At 43.4% G+C, this 16,143-nt stretch overlaps 2 protein-coding genes across 2 annotated transcripts in view; one reads left to right on the top strand and one right to left on the bottom strand.

Annotated features, from left to right (window-relative positions):
* The window catches only part of Lsm1 (LSM1 homolog, mRNA degradation associated), an 11,774-nt gene extending 1,294 nt beyond the window's left edge, over positions 1-10,480 (bottom strand). Inside the window, exons 1-3 of the mRNA XM_005362465.2 lie at positions 10,298-10,480; positions 5,091-5,159; positions 3,546-3,661 (exon numbers count right to left, since the gene is read on the bottom strand). Coding sequence (XP_005362522.1) covers positions 3,546-3,661; positions 5,091-5,159; positions 10,298-10,343 — 231 coding nt within the window. The 5' untranslated portion in view covers positions 10,344-10,480. The remainder of the gene's footprint in view (positions 1-3,545; positions 3,662-5,090; positions 5,160-10,297) is intronic.
* A 41-nt stretch (positions 10,481-10,521) lies between these two features.
* Bag4 (BCL2 associated athanogene 4) overlaps positions 10,522-16,143 on the top strand; it is a 19,649-nt gene continuing 14,027 nt past the window's right edge. Inside the window, exon 1 of the mRNA XM_005362464.3 lies at positions 10,522-11,110. Coding sequence (XP_005362521.1) covers positions 10,838-11,110 — 273 coding nt within the window. The 5' untranslated portion in view covers positions 10,522-10,837. The remainder of the gene's footprint in view (positions 11,111-16,143) is intronic.

Raw genomic sequence — 16,143 nt, 5'->3', positions numbered from 1 at the left:
AGGCTGGTCTCGAACTCACAGAGATCCGCCTGACTCTGCCTCCCAAGTGCTGGGATTAAAGGCGTGTGCCACCACCGCCCGGCTGGAGGACTGTGTTTTTAAACTTTATGTCTCAGTGCACATGTGATGGTCTAAGGACAGCTCTGTGGTATTGGTCCTCTCCTTCCACACTCACTTGGATTCTAGGAATTGAACCGATTGTCAAGCTTGCACAGGTTCTTTAAACCAGTAAGTCAACTCACTGGCCTAGGAACTGTTTTGATCCATGGTGCTGGAGACCACCTAGAGCCCTGTGCTAGGCAAGCCCTCTCCTGTTAAGCTGCATCATCAGACTAGGTGTATCCAAGACTTAAAATAAAACAAACCCTTAATGCAAATACAAAATTTTATTTTCATTTAACACAGCATAATATACTTAATATTTGTCATAAACATTTAGCAACCAATTTTGTAAAGCAGAACTATAAATGAGCCTCACTTATCCACAGATTTTATCATTCTTACAATGTTTAAGTATTATTTGTGTTTTTGTACCATGGAAAGCCTACATGGAAAAAGTAGCAATATATTTCTGGGCTCTCTCACCCCTCCTAAACCGGATTTGGTTACACAGCAAAAGCTGTCTGTTCTGGAACTCATACCTCAGGCTGGGCTCTACTCACTATAGTGAATGCTGGGAATACAGACATGCCACTTGTCCTCTGTGTGACTTTTTTTTTTTACGTCTAGCTGGGTGTGTGTGCAGAAGTTTTGGAGCTGAAGTTATAGTCAGTTATGAGTTACTCTGTGGATGCAGGGAACTGAACTCAGGTTCTCAGGAGCTAGAAGAGCAGTAAGCACTCAATTATTGAGCCATCTTTCTAGTCCATTTTTATGACTTTTGCTGAGGTTTGGAAGTATGCTGATCAAAAACACTGAGGATGTTTCAGTCTGGACAACTGACACAAGTCCCCAAGGTCTCAGAGCTCATCAGCTGTGGTATCGAGAGGACTCTCACTAGGAGGTTATAAACCACACAAGTTGCATAAGTTACCTGGGTCAAAGGTTATCTGCTAAAAACTACATATAATCACCTAATCCTTCCCTCATAACCCTAGAATGAAAAAAGACAATGTTCTTAGCACTCTGTTTCCCGGTGTTTCGGATATCACTCGGGATGATCATGATGTGACAGTCCTTCTAAAGTTAAATTTTCTTAATCAAGCAGAATCCAGGCACCCGTGTTTTGTTTTTTTCTCTTTTTTTTGGAGGCGGGGGAGAATAATGTCTTGCCCAAGGTAGCCATAAACTTGTGATGTTTCTGCCTATTTCCACACTTCTGAGGTTACAGGTAGGTGCCACCATGGGATACCATTAGAGACTTCTTCAGTAATGCAATGTTTATAGATGGCTGTAAGCCATTATGTGGGTGGTGGGAACTGAACCCAGTTCTTTGCAAGAGCAACAAGTGTTCTTAACTGCTGAGCCATCTTTCTAGCCCCACCACAAAAACATTTTAAAACAATGAGGTACTGATGCATTTCACGGCAGTGTTCAGGAAACAGATGCATGTTTATGTGTGTATGTACATGTGGAGGCCATAGGCTGACACAGAGTGCTTTATCACATCCTTATTTTTTGAGACATAGTCTCTCAGAGAACCTCTTGGTTTCAAGTTAGACTGGCTAGCCTCTGAGCTCCCATAATCTACCTGTCTCTACCTTCCAGTGCTGGAGCTATTGCCTTGTACCACCATGCCTGGCTTTTATGTAGATGCCAGGCATCTAAACTCAGACTCAATGCCTGTGTGGCAAACATTTCGCCAGTGAAGCCAAGCCCAGTATGTTGGAGAGAGACAGTCTCATGCTGACCTCAAACTCACTACATGGCTGAGTTAAGCTGTTTCCTACATGAGGCCTATCCACCAAACTATCCCTGACCGAATTTTCTCATTTTCTTGAAATAGTAAGAGAAAAATAACTACATACTAAACTGTTCTACGCAAAAAACATCTGAACACTAAATTAAGACATTGCTAACTACTGAGAAACTCTAAAAACCAAGTAAGAAAATATCAAATGTGGGATTTTTTTAAAAAACTGGTTTTCAGTCTTTATTTCTCCCTCTCTTTCCCCCTCTGTTATACATGCTACCAAAGCACCTACTTCTGAGCAACATCCCCTGCCCTATTCTGAATTTCAAAGTCTCACAGGGACTTTGATTTTGCTAGCAAACACGATAGAATTTGAAGTTTAAGTAAAGTACTAAAAAAATGCTTCAAACATACATGTATATATAAACACATACAATTATAATCATCTAATGTGTATACACACAAACATTGCAAGCAATAATACTTCAGATGCAATTTAACATTCCACTCACTATCTGGTCTTCCTGGCACAAATATTCAGGTCCCTCCTCCCTGGTCATGAGTTTCACTCTGACTTTTCCTATACCTATTGTTTTCCCCCTTTAAAAATTTATACAATACTTTCCTCAAATGTTGTCAATTAGCTTCGTGCCACAAAGAACTACTTGTAACCAATTATTTGTTTTTTATAATTATGTATGTGTTGGGGATGATATGTGCATATGAACAGAGGTATCCTGGGATCTCCTGGAGCTTGAGTTATATGCAGTTGTGAGCTGGGAACCAAACTCAGGCCCTCAGTGAGAACAGTATGTGCCATCTCTCCAACTCCTAACCAATTATTTAAATAATTAAAATATTCCAACATGTAAATCTTCTTGTTTTCAGAGGTAGACAAGGATTTTACCATTGTGATATACTCCCAGTTCTAAATTATACCTTTATAAATAGAACATATAATTTAAAGTCTGTAACTTTTTGTTATTAGATTATTTAAAAATTACATGAATGATCAATGTATTTGTTATTTTACTTTTCTTTTTTTGGTTTTTTTGAGACACTTTTTCTTTGTGTAGACCTGGCTGTCCTAGAACTCGCTCTGTAGACCGGGCTGAACTCGAACTCACAGCGATCCACCTGCCTCTGCCTCCCAAATGCTAGGATTGAAGGTGTGCACCACCGTCCAGCTGTTTTGTTCTTTTGAAAGAGGGTATTTATTATATTGGCGCCCAGGCTGGCCTGGAACTCACTATGGAGCACAGCTTAGCTTCAGACTAGAGTTCCACCTCCCTGAGCTTCCCAGCTGCTGGGATTATAGACACAACCACCACAATCAGCAAAACTGTTTCTTCCTTTCCAGATGAAAAACCAGGGACCACTTCACAGATGTGTGTGTCATGGGTGCACAGGGGCCACACTAATCTCTATTATCCCAATCTTAGTATATGTGCTACTAAAGTGAGAACCAACAACATTGTTTTCTATCAGATAAAGTCAACAATATTCTGCTAGTGAGATTAAATCTTTAAAATGCCAAAAGGCAATGGAATGATGTGAGTTACCTTTTGCAGTGTTGCTCTGGCAACTACAGCTTCCCTATCTGGTAGGTTCTTGTGTGAAGTTTGCTGAACTCAGGAAGAAGCCAGCTAGCATCAGTGCCCAGACCCACAGCAGCTCAACAGTTTTCACTTACTATTTCTCCGAGTAGGACCACATTTTCTCCTCTGACCACAAAAATCCCTCGAGGAATATCACCGTACTTTTTGCCCACATGAATGCGCTCTACGGTCTGATGCAGCACTAAGTTGGCTACAAGAACATAGAGAAGAAACAGATTCAATTATTTAGCTATTTTTAAATTTCACTGATTACAACAAATCATTTAGGAGAATTTTGGGGGGGGGGCAGGGGAGGTAGGGTCTCATTCTAGTCTCACCTGGCCTAGAAACCACAATGTAATCCAGGCTGTTCCAGAATTTGAGATGATTCTCCTGCCTCAACCTCTTATACATGCTGTGATTATAGACAGGAGCCACCATATGTTCAAACAAGTAGAGAGTATTTCCCATTATGTTGGGCTAATGAATGAATGATGGTAGAAATAAGTTACTTCTGTATTATTTAACTGCTAGTATCAACATGGTCCCTAGAGAAATAGAAAGGAATGGAACTCTGGAAAACCTAAGTTTAGACAATTGCCAAGATTTAAGTTCTGCTTTTTTGGAAAGAGAATTTTTCTCTGTTGTGTGAATATACGTATGTGGTGACTTCACTGAGGTTTAATTTTTGTTCAGTAATTATGATTCATGTAATCCAATGTTTCTTTTATAGATTACGACACAGCAAGATTCTTTCTTCGCCATTGTCAGATAATCGGACCTGGTAATCTCAATATTCATTATTTATCCCTTCGAAGCACTGACGAATTTAACTTAAGATTTAGAACACCAACCTGTAGGGATATTTTTCTTCTTTCAATTAGTACTATTTGGCTTACTTGAAGTAAAACAGAAATTGATGTGTGCATCTTATTGTTTTGGCTTGAGATGGTTCTTAATTTGTTTCCAAGGTAATTGTTTTGCCTCAGCCTAACAAGTATGAGACTATAGGTACATGGCTGGCTGTTTGTATCTTCTGAATTCTGGTGTTTTAGCTGCATTTTCCCTCACATTCAAATCCAGTGATCTAGCAGATCATGACCTACAAATGTGTGAACTGAGAAACATAGATCTCTTACTTCAGAAAATGCAGATTGCAAAATGAAGACTGGCTCCTAAATCTGGTATCCTAATATGCAAACTATTGAGTTACTCTCCTAAATCTGGTATCCTAATATCTAAATTATTGAGTTACTCTCCTAAATCTGGTACCCTAATATGTAAACTATTGAGTTACTCTTCCCCTTCTCTCAGCAAGTTTCAGGAAATGGCTTCTACTCTATTTTCTCTGGACAGGGAGGGATTACCCAGGAAATAATTTGAAGACTAACTTTATTTCTGTCATTTGGCTCCCTCTAATGGGGAAAATAAAAACACTAGTGAAAATCAGTTTTAGAATACAAACTCATAAATATACAAGCCTCTGAAACACCTAATCATAACTTGAAAACAATTTACTCACCCCAAACAGTTCAATTTTTCTGACCCATGAGAAAAGTTAGAGATAAGTAAATCTGAATATAAAGTGATACCAAAAAAAATTCAATAGAATTAAAGAGTAAGATTGTAAGAATACATACCAAACTGATCAATGCTTCTTAAAAAACCTATCAGTGTCCTTCCATCACGAAGTAGGACCAAGTGTTTTTCTGGGGAAAGGAGAAAAGATCTTTAAAACGAAAACTGTCAGTTTCAGTGAGCTCATATAGTAACAATAAAAATTCAGTTAATAGCATTTAAACTGTACCAGATGCTCTTCTAATGTATTTAGGGTGGAGTTCATTGTAAGACATGGGAGGAAAGACTAGGCAGCCTGGGGTTTAAATGAGATCAGTCCTGGAAGACTCAGAGTAGTACTGTAGTTAGAAGAGGACACTAAGCAGTCTGGAAGGGCTCAAACAAGAACTAAGGAAATGCAGGCATATTAAGATTTGATAATGGCTTAGAACAGAAATTCAATTAAAAGCTTTAAAACAAAATATATGTATTGTGCTTGTGTCTGTGTACATGTATGTACAAACCTGAAGGCAGCATGAGATTCATTAGCACTGGAGTTACAGGCAGTTCCCAGTGAACCACTTTTGTGGCTGCTGGCATCACTCTGGCCCCCCCTCTGAGAGAGGCGTATGCACACTTAATCACTGAGTTATTTATCTAAACCAGTGGTTCTCTACCTATGGGTCTCAACCTCTGGAGTTGAAAAGCCTTTTCATGGGAGTCACATATCAGATACTTACATTACAATTCATAATAGTAGCAAAATTGCAGTTATGAAGTAGCAACAAAAATAATAACTTTATGGTTGTGAGTCACCACAACATGAGGAATTGTATTAAAAGGTCGCAGCATTAGGAAGGTTGAGAACCACTGGTCTAAACTATTCTGAAGTCTGAAAGTCATCAACCTTATGAGTCTGTATTTATTGTAGCAGGAAAACAAGAAAACTACCTCATGTGATAATACAACAGAATAATAAGACAACATGATAGCAGGATGAAGGACACACCAAAGTGGCTATAGAAAATGGGCGGGGGGGCGCTCTCTGAAGAGATAGATAACTTTAAGGATTCAAATAAGTCAGCTATTAGAAAAGCATGCAAGATTTTAACCATTCGTTTCTTTAATTCTATGCAAAAAGCACTTTAGGATTTTTTTGTTCTTTTTGTTTGTTTGTTTTTGAGATAGGGTTTCTATGTGTAGTTCTGGGTATCTTGGAACTTATTCTGTAGACCAGGCCAGTCTTGAATTCACAGAGGTCCACCTGTGTCTGCCTCCCAAATGCTGGGATTAAAGGCATGTTTCACTATGTCTATCTCAAAATTAAAGTCCGTAGACCAGGTCAGATGTAGCAGTGAATGCCTCCCCACACCTACAGGGTTTCTCTGTGAAGCCCTGACTGTCCTGGAATGTGCTCTGTAGACTAGGCTGGCCTCAAACTTAGAGATTGGCTGCCTTTGCTGAGTGTTAGGATTAGAAGTGTGCATCACTACTGCCCAGCATAAAGTACTTTCTATATGAAGAGAAATGATTCTTCTCTAAAGGAATTTACAGTCATATTAGGCTACAATTAAGTATTATAAGAAGCAAATCACTGGGCAGTGGTGGTGTACGCCTTTAATCCCAGCACTCGGGAGGCAGAGGCAGGTGGATCTCTGTGAGTTCGAGGCCAGCGTGGGTTACAAGAGCTAGTTCCAGGACAGGCTCCAAAGCTACAGAAAAACCCTGTCTCAAAAAACAAAACAAAAACAAACAAAAGGCAAGCAAATCTTAATTAAATAAGACATAAGAAAGAAACTACACGTATCCCAGTTGGACCTTGAAGGATAAGTTTTGGATATAAGAAAGGGAAAGTGGAAATAAAAAGATTAGAGAAATCTAACAAATAAATTAAGCATAAAGGGGAAAAGTAGTATATTAACATTTGGTTCAAAGATAAAAAAAAGAACAGGAGTTAAAGTTAGTAGAAAAGTATTGGAGGCAAGCTTTAACTTCAAAAGGAATAAGAAAACACTGAAGACTGGTATACGGAAAATAGGAGTTAGGATGCTCAAGTATGTCTAGAATGTCTACAAATTTAGAGAAAACGGACCAAACAACTCAAACCACCTGTTTGAGAGAACAGTAATGTCCAGAGATAAGAAGATCAGCAAGAACTAGTGTTAGAGAAACCAAGAAAACAATAGAGGGCTGGTGAGATGGCTCAGTAGTTAAGAGCACTTACTGATCTTCTAGAGGACCCAGGTGCAGTTCCCAGCACACACATCAGGTAGCTCACAATTTCTAAAACCTCAGTTACTGCATGAACATGATGCACATAAACTTGTACATAAAAACAAACACAAATTGGGTATAAAAAAGAACCCAATAAGAATACAATGAACAATGCTGCAGAGAGAACTTGGAAAGAATCAGTTGAGGACACTGCTGCTCTTGCAGAAGACGAGATTTGGCTCTCTAGTAACTCTAGTTCCAGGGCATCTTTTGGTATCCTGCACACATGCACTGCATAAAAATTCATCACTCGGGCTGGAGAGATGGCTCAGTGGTTAAGAGCACTAACTCTTCTTCTAGAGGTCCTGAGTTCAATTCCCAGCAACCACATGGTGGCTCACAACCATCTGTAATGAAACCTGGTGTCCTCTTCTGGGGTGCAGGTACACATGCAGGCAGAATACTGTATATGTAATAAATAAATAATCTTTAAAAAAAATTCATCACTCATGTAGGCACAAACATATATGCTGAAACAATAAGTAAATAAATCTTTAAAAAACTCAGAAAAAAATAGACATAAGGATAAATAAACAAATCTTTTAAAAATAATACAACTTCAAGCCAGGCGTGGTGGCCCATGTCTTATAATCTCAGAATTTTAGAGACACTGAGATAGAAGGAATGCAGTGACTACAGAGGCCAGCCTGGCCCACAGAGTGAGACACTGTCTCGAAAAAGAAACCAAACCAAATAAAAGTCAAATGAACGAAAAATTCAAGTTTTGGCAACAAATATCAGACTACAAAGATGGTCAGAAGAGTCTAAACTGAAGTGAGTCAAGATACACACAAAGGGACACAAGCCTGATGGTGACACACAACAGTATCAGGGCAGACATAAACACAGTTGAGCCAGGCATGGGCTCACATCTTAAATCAGAGTATTCAAGAGGCTGAGGCAGGCGAGTTCCAGGGCAGCCTGTCTCAAAACAAAAAACCCAGAAGGATTTGGAGGGAACAGTGCATGCTGTGATAGGGACTGAAGAGTAGCAAATGTTTAAAAATTTTCAGTAATGGAGAGAGGCTGGGTCCACAAACAAGTATAATAGAAGGCTTGAGAAGTAAACAATTTTAGTAATCTGGCAAGATTGGTTGTTAGAGGCTTTAGGTAATTCAGATATGTAAGCAAAGGTGAAGGTAAAAGGCTTCACTAAAAGACTACCATTACACTTCAGGTAAGATTATAGCGTGGCGTGTGTGTATGTGTGTGTGCAGTTATATTTTGTTTGTGTTCTAACAAAGCTTGCCTGAATGAAGATCAGAGTGCCGAGCTAAGCCACTAGAGGCCAGGCAGTGTGGCATACACCTTTAGTCCTAGGACTTGGGAGAAAGAGACAAGATGGATCTCTTGTTAGTTCAAGACCACCTTGGGCCACCTGAAACTGATCCAGTCTCAAAGAGAAACAGCCAGGTGATGTTGGCCCACAGCTTTAATGCCAATATGAAGGAGATGGAGATAGGAAGGGACATGGCGGGGGGGGGGGGAGGAATACAAGAACTCAGTGCAGTCTGAGCACTGGGAGAGGTAAAAGAACTCTGTAGTGGCTGGCCTCGCTGCTTCTCTGATCTTCAGTATTAATCCCTATATCTGACTCTGGGGAATTAATGTTTTTGCTTTTACTTGTTTGAAGCTGTATAAATTATCTTGCTTTTGAAAAGTCACAGGATTAAAATGATTTTAAAACGCCGCTTACAGACTAGAGCGATGGCTCAGCACTTAACAAGACTTGGCTCCTCTTTCAGAGGACCCAGATTCGAATCCCTGCACCCACAAGGTGGCTCACAACCACCTCTAACTCTAGTGTCAGAGGATGCTATGTTCTCTTCTGGTTTCCTCAGCACCAGACAAGCACACAGCGCACAGACATACACATCTTTTTTTTAAAATGCTGCTTAAAATTACTATTTGAAAAGCCAGACAGCGGTGGTGCATGCCTTTAATCCCAGCACTCAGGAGGCATAGGCAGGCAGATTCTGTGAGTTGGAGGCCAGCCTGGTCTACAAAGGGAGTTCCAGGACAGCCAGGGTTGTCACACAGAGAAATCCTGTCACAAACCACCACCATAATAGCAAAACACAACTTAAAAAAAAAAAGGCGGTTTAAGGAATCATACAAAGGTAAGAATTCAGGGTGGGAGGAGAATTCAAGGGGAAAATTTAAAGTGGAGGCTCAGAAGGGCATTTGTTGCTATTGTAGATGATGAGTTTGGTTCCCAGCACCCACACTGTGGCTCACAACAGTCCATAACTCCAATTCCAGAGGATTTAGTGAAGATGAAATTGTGGTCAGGTGGTGGCAGCACACACTTTTAATCCCAGCACTCAGGAGGTAGAGGCACGCGGATCTCTGTGAGTTCGAGGCCAGCCTGGTCTACAGAGGCTAGTTCCAGGACAGGCTCCAAAGCTACGGAGAAACCCTGTCTCGAAAACAAAACAAAACAAAACAAAAAAAGATGAGGTTGCATCCTCTTGGTTTGTACAGTACTGACCTATTTTCAGTAAAAGCAAAACTGTCCAATAGAAAAAATTTAAGTTTGAAGAGACTTAGCCTTTCTAGAAAAGTCAGCTATTACGTCCGACACCTGTCTGTACTACAGCTTTAATCTGAAAGAACTAACGACCCTCATAGAAAGAGCAGACCGCAAGTGGCTCCACAACAGAAAGCCTGCGCTGAGCGCCAATTAAATTCAACTGCTGCTGTCTTCACATTTTCGGGTCTTGGTGGGCCCTCCTAGGAGCAACTCTCGTCCATCCACCGTCAAAGAGAACTTGGAAACACTGCAGCGAAAGACAGGGCACGCGGGGGACGTCGCCTGGGCCACTTCACAGTTGGGACGTCGGATGCTGCGCCCCTCGGAAGGAGTTCCACAGCTTGGGGGTCACCAGCCCAGGGCCAGAGGAGGCAGGTTAGGGATGGCCGGGAAGGCAGACCACCCCGCCGGGGCCCGGGACTCACGGGGAGCCCACTCAAGAGAGGGTCCCACGCCAGGCTTCTCCCGGGGAGAGCTACTCACTGTCGATGTCCTCGATGAGGCTGGCGGTCCCGGGCATATAGTTCATTTTGAACTCAGGCAAAGCTGCACCGCTGGACGAGGGCGTCCAGTCGCCCGTCGGCGGGCCGCGGACGGGAACCCGCCGCTCACCAACAACTCAATTGCCGCTAGTCGCCGGAAGCGTTTTCAGGTTACTCCACCCACTTCCGGTACCGCGTGTCCGTTCACAGAAAGAGGCGTTCCGGGCGTGCGATCGCGGGCAGCGTTTCTTCCTCCCTGAGCTGTGATGTGGAGTCCAGGTCCGGCGGACGGAGGGCGGAGGACAGGCGTTTCCTCCCGCGTGACGAACGCGGCGCCTCTCTTCGCTTCCCTCCTCCGAGGCCCGGAGTGCGGGCTCCGGTCCATCTCCGGCCGGCGCTCGGCGGGCAGGGGGCGGGACTGGCTCGGGATTGGCTGCCGCCGTCCGACCCCTCTCCCCGCCCGCCAGTCGGTGTCGCCCGCAGGCGCCTGCGCAATGGGCCGGCCGTGGGGGGCGGGAAGCGCTTCGCGGCAGCGGAGCCCATGTCGGCCCTGAGGCGCTCGGGCTACGGCCCCAGTGACGGCCCTTCGTACGGCCGCTACTATGGGCCCGGCGGAGGCGACGTCCCGGTGCACGTCCCTCCGCCCTTGTACCCTCCGCTTCGGCCCGAGCCACCCCAGCCTCCAGTTTCCTGGCGAGGGCGCGGGGGCGCCCCGGCCGAGACCACCTGGCCCGGAGAAGGCGCAGGTGGCGATGCCTACTACCCCTCGGGAGGCGCCTGGGCAGAGCCGAGTAGAGCCGGTGGCGGACACCAGGTAAGCTTCGCAGTGTTTCCCTGGGATCCGGTAGGGAAGTCTTGGGCGGAGGTGAGGACCATTGGGGGTTCTCTACTTAGGGTTTGCTACAACTCAGGTTTCTGATTTGTTCTTCTTCTGGGGAGACAGAGATCGGAGACAGTGAGGGGATACATGCTTGTGTTCCATTTGTCCCTTCGTTTTCACTTCGGCCATCGTTAAGTGTGCCTGTTACCACCAAGGAAACCAGAAAATTATTCGGCGATGACTTCCTAAGCTTGGTAGCAGGCTGCAGGATGTCTCTCCCGAGAGCGTAGGGTAAAGTGATCGGGCTGTAACAATTTATCCTGCGTGGCTAGGGAAGCTGCAGCTCCAGTCATTACTCAGCAGCCCCTCCCGCGGGGAAGGGATCTGAACGGGGCGGGGTGGGGTGGGGTGGGGGAGGCCGATCATTTAGTCCCTTATCACCAAATCTTTGCCTGGGAAGGAAGCACGAATATTCAATGTTGCAAAGTACCTTTATGTTCTGTCTAATCACAGGACTGAAGGACAGATGCCTCCCTATTTTTGAATGAAGGCTCTGAGAAATTAACTTGCTTCATCTAGTTGGACCTGTAACATTTAATTATCTGTATACATGCCAAAAATGTATTCCTGTTTTCTCCATGTACGGAGCTATCATTAGATGGTGGCACACATCTTTTGGCCTTCATAGCACCTTTAGTTGCTGAAAATGAATTATAAAATTCTCACACGTTAACGATGGGATTGCAGAATACTACAGTGCTTTGGATAATAACTGGGTCATTCCTAAAATTTGTGGCAGAGAATTAGCTTATGATCCAGCAGATCCACTTGTTAAGCATACTCAAGAAATGGAAAACAATTGGTGGCTCACGCCTTTATTCCTAGCACTCCGGAGGCAAAAGCAGGCTAGCCTGGTCTACATAGTTCCAGGACAGTCAGAGGTACATGGTGAGACTCTGTCTCAAACAAAGAACAATAACAACGACAAAAAAGAAATGGAAAACATGTCCACATAAAAAATTTTTAGTATATCTTCATAAACATCATTAGTCGTAATGGCTAAAAATTGGAAGTAATTTATATAGTTATCAGCTGATGGCTGGATTAACAAACGTGGCATATGTTTTAGAACATAATATCCAGAAAGTTTTGTTTCAACATGGATGAACCTTGACTAGATCATGGATGGTGAGTAAAGCGAGTCACAAGGGCTGGGTTTCATATTGTGTGACTCCATTTATGTGTCATGCCACAGCAACTGGTGGACTGCGGGGGCTGGGGACTGGAAGGAGGTGGTGCCGAAGTGATACAGTCTTCTGAAGTTAGTGATGATGGCTTCACAGTTCTGAGCACCCTAACAACCACCAAATTGTATATTTTAAAAGGCTGGGCTAATTATTTCTCTAAAAGTGAATTAAAAACACGAAGCATTAAGACGTTAACATAAAGAAGAATCCCTACTTTCTGTACTGATTCAGTCAGTAGGCTGTTTGTTGAACTTTACTCCCATGGTCTAGTGAAGTGCTCAGCCTTTTAAGTACCCAAACTAAAGATCAGTTGATGAGGCAAGGGAGTTGATCTTTAAACTGTCGACTGGCTTCTATTGAGTTTGCTGTATTATCAAACTAAAAGTCTGTTTTCTGGGGTTGAGATAGAAAGTTAGGGAAAGACTTGAAAAAGTAAAGTTTGATGTCATATAAGGAATTGTGAGGTTTGGTTGGTGTTAAGCTGTGCATGTGCTAGAGTATTCTGAGATAAGACTGGAAATGTGTAATGGGCATTTGTGAGTCATTTAAACTTTACTGTTCAGGGTAGTGATCCTGAAACTTGAGAAGTTAAGGGTAGTAATTTCATTTCTTTTTCTCCTTCCTTCTTCCTTTCTTCTTTCTTTCTTTCTTTGATAGGGTTTCTCTGTGTAGCTCTGGCTGCCTTATAACTCGCTCTGTAGACCAGGCTGGCCTCGGTCTCCAGAGATCCACCTGCCTCTGCCTCCAGAGTGCTGGGATTAAAGATGTGTGTCACCATGCCCAGCCCAAGGGTAGAATTGCTTATATAGCCATAAAAAAACAAATCAAAGACATGCATCTTTTTTTCCAAATCCATTTTAACATTTACTAAATTTCACAATGTATCTGTGAAATTAAAAACAAGTACTGGGCTAGAGAGGTGACTCTGTGGCTAAGGTGCTTGTCTTGCAGTGTAAGGACAGGACTTTGGATCCCGAGGGCCCATGTCAGTGCTGAGTGGGTTATCTATAATTCCAGCTTTAGAAGGTTGAGTTGGGATCCCCAGACTAGCTAGCTGGCAAGACTAGCTAGCAATGTGGGAGAACTCTGGCTTTGATTGAGAGGCCATGCCTCATTGAGTGAGGTGGAAGAGCTATTGAGGGAATCAGTCTTGGGCCTCTATATGCATGTGCACCCTGCACATGAATGTCCTCACATATGCAAATAGGCGTACGCACACACATGAAAGAAAGGAGAGGATATAGGAATTTTTTTTCTCCCCCAACCCCAGTGCTGGGACTTGAGCCCAGGGCCTTGTGTATTACAGACATAATTCTACCTGTGACCTATCTATACCAGCAACTCTTCAGGAAACTACAAATCTACTCAAAGTATGATCTGTGGGCAATAATTTTAATCTCTGCAAGACTGTTGAAATGCAGAATCTCTCCTCTTCCAGATCTTCAACTTCCTAAGATCCCTAGCTGGTTCACATGCACAGCAATAGGACTAAGTGCATTAAGGGCTACTCTGAACTCAATAAAGACTTGACCTATTCATTTTCCCAAGAGAGGGTCTCTAGTATCTTAGGCTGGCCCCAAACTTACTGTCTGGCCAAGGATGATCTTGAATTTCTGAGCTTTCTGCCTCTACCTCTCAAATGCTGATATTTTAGGTGAGTTCCACCCTGCATGGTTTCTTTGTTTGTTTTCTTTTGTTTTTTATTTAACGAATTTAAATACAGCAGAGGGGAAATTGGAAATCTACCACTTTCCCTAGGTTTGTTTGTTTGGTTTTGGTTTTTTGAGACAGGGTTTCTCTATCTCTCGCTGTCTAGGAACTAGATTTGTAGACCAGGTTGGCCTTGAACTCAGAGATCTGCCTCCACCTCCTGAGTGCTGGGATTGAAGACGTGCACCACCACTGTCAGGTTTCCACCAGTTTTTTGAGAGAACAACTTCTAGGGCTGGCGAGATGGCTCTGTGGTTAAGGCACTGGATATTCTTCCAGAAGACCTGGGTTCGATTCAGCGTGCACAGGACAGCTCAACTTTCTGTAACTCTAGTTCCAGGTCGTCTGACGCCCCCCTTCTGGCCTTTTAGAGCACAGGTACACACTTGATGCATATCCATACATGTTGTTTGTAATGTTTCTAATCCTGTTGCCACTGCTCTTGTTTACCATCAGAACTAGATGGTAAAATCCTGTTGAAGACACCATATACTTTGTTTGCAGAACAGAGAAACCAAAGTGAGACTGAGCCGGAAGCTTTCTCTCTGCTGGCTTACTTTCATAATGCCTTGAGTTGCTGTGCAGGCTGCTTGAGAAAAAAAAATCATGTCTTAACCAGATATGGACCCAAGCTAAACCACTAACTTGCCTGGCAAAGTATACCCTCTTGTGATAGTGGCATGACTGTTATGGGGTTGATGTATTTCAGTTTGTATTTGAGTCCCACTCTACAGGAGAGAATTCGTGTCTAGTACTGTAAGCTTGTTCAAAAGCCTGTGGCTGGGGAGGTCATAGACCCTGATGGGGAAACTGCTACTACTGTTGTTTTGCTAAACGGACAGATTGTGCCCACCAAAGATCTTCCTTCAGGTTATTTATGTTAATGCTCATAGCTCTGTGCTGTTCTCAGATTTGGTCAAAGGTTTGCTGTTGTTGGTAGTGGTGGTGGTGAGATTTTGGTTTTGGTTTTCAAGACAGGGTTTCTCTCTCCTGGAACCCGTAGACCAGGCTGGCCTTGATCTCAGAGGTCCGCCTGCCTCTGCCTCCCAAGTGCTGGGATTAAAGGTGTGCGCCACCACTGGTGGGGGTGAGGTTTATGTGTATGTGTTGTAGTGGGTGGTGATGAGTGCTGAGATTTATAACTGATTGATGTGCTGAGAAAACGTGACTGTGGAGTGCTCACCCTAAATGGGTTGTGCATTTTACCTCTTCCATGGCTCCGAGTACATTGTGGAAGTGGGCATGGAAAGACGGTGAGAGCAGAGGCAGAGAGGACTGTTAGGAAGTCTGATCTAGGTGTGACGTGACCATTGAACTAAGACCTGCATAAGATGGGGCTTCGCAGCACTCCATCCTAGATGGAGGAGAGACTCCTGAGGAGTTACAGGCCATAAACAGGTGCTAGTAAGAGCCCTGACGAAGCACCACCCCTTCCAAAGCCGCTATTGACAGTCAACAGTTGCTGGGGGTAGGGGTGGGGGTGGTCTTCAGTGGTGTAGCCACTGCTAAGTTATCTATGCTCATGTGAGCAACCCCAATGTACTTAGAGAGAGAGGAAGTCATCCTGGAGAGTGAGTGAACCTACTGAAGGAGTCTTTAATTGTTAGCAGTGCTGAGTGCCTACAGTTTCCTATAACATGAAAACAAGCAGATTGCTTGGCACAGGCCTGCAATCCCGTCTTTCCAGGTAGCTTAAGATGAAAGGATAGAAATTTTCAGACTAGCCTGACAACTCCATAGAACCCTGTCTCAGATTAAAAATAACAAATGGGGGGCTGGAGAGATGGCTCAGAGGTTAAGAGCATTGCCTGCTCTTCCAAAGGTCCTGAGTTCAATTCCCAGCAACCACATGGTTGTTCACAACCATCTGTAATGGGGTCTGGTGCCCTCTTCTGACCTACAGGCATACACACAGACAGAATATTGTATACATAAATAATAAGTAAATATTAAAAAAATGAGTCTTAGCTGGGAGTGGGACGGCACCTATCTATAATGTAAGATCTTAGGAACATGAGGCAGGAGGGTCATCATGAGTCTGAGCCTAGCCATCCTTAGCTACACTGTGAG

The sequence above is a fragment of the Microtus ochrogaster genome, linkage group LG7_11, assembly GCF_000317375.1.
Source record: "Microtus ochrogaster isolate Prairie Vole_2 linkage group LG7_11, MicOch1.0, whole genome shotgun sequence".
NCBI classification, from domain to species: domain Eukaryota; kingdom Metazoa; phylum Chordata; class Mammalia; order Rodentia; family Cricetidae; genus Microtus; species Microtus ochrogaster.
Note: the sequence above shows the minus strand (reverse complement) of the source record. Positions and strands in the feature narration are given on the sequence as shown.